At 66.6% G+C, this 551-nt stretch overlaps 1 protein-coding gene across 1 annotated transcript in view; it reads right to left on the reverse strand.

Moving 5' to 3' along the window:
• Positions 1–549, reverse strand: part of IRF2BPL (interferon regulatory factor 2 binding protein like) — a gene marked incomplete at its 5' end in the record, with an annotated part of 1,902 nt that extends 1,353 nt beyond the window's left edge. Inside the window, one exon of the mRNA XM_010711861.2 lies at positions 5–549. Coding sequence (XP_010710163.1) covers positions 5–549 — 545 coding nt within the window. The remainder of the gene's footprint in view (positions 1–4) is intronic.
• Positions 550–551: the final 2 nt, after the last annotated feature.

Raw genomic sequence — 551 nt, forward strand, 5'->3', positions numbered from 1 at the left:
CGGCCGCGGGAGGCTCACCAGCGCCGTGGGCAGCATGGGGCAGCTGGCGTCCAGGTAGGGCTGCGGCAGCATGTCGGCGCCCACCAGCTCCTTGAAAAAGCGCACGGACTCAGGCAGCAGGTCCCCTAGCAACCGCCAGTCGCCGGAGCCGTGCTTCTTCTCGTACTCCAGGTACTTGAAGCCCGAGGAGAGGCCGCGGCCGAAGTCCTTCATGCAGTCCTGGTACATCTGCTTGGCCACGCCGGAGGCGCTGGAGAAGACCGTGCCAGAGCCGCTGGGATACTCGATGAAGAGCTTCAGCTCATAGTCCATGCCCGGCTTGGAGACGGCGTCGAAGGCGAAGACGCGGCCGAGCAGGGCGTGATCCTTCTTGAAGCGCACCTCGTAGGGCGTGCAGCCGGCCAGCGTCAGCAGCGTGTCCCGCACGATCTTGGGTTTGCTGGCCCACTCCTCGGCCCGGTTCCGCAGGCTCTCGCTCAGCTCAGCCAGCGCCTCAGCGTTGCGCTGCTTCTCCTTCAGCTCGCGCTCCTGGTCGCTGCTGGACACCGAGC

This window comes from Meleagris gallopavo, chromosome 5 (assembly GCF_000146605.3).
Source record: "Meleagris gallopavo isolate NT-WF06-2002-E0010 breed Aviagen turkey brand Nicholas breeding stock chromosome 5, Turkey_5.1, whole genome shotgun sequence".
NCBI lineage: Eukaryota > Metazoa > Chordata > Aves > Galliformes > Phasianidae > Meleagris > Meleagris gallopavo.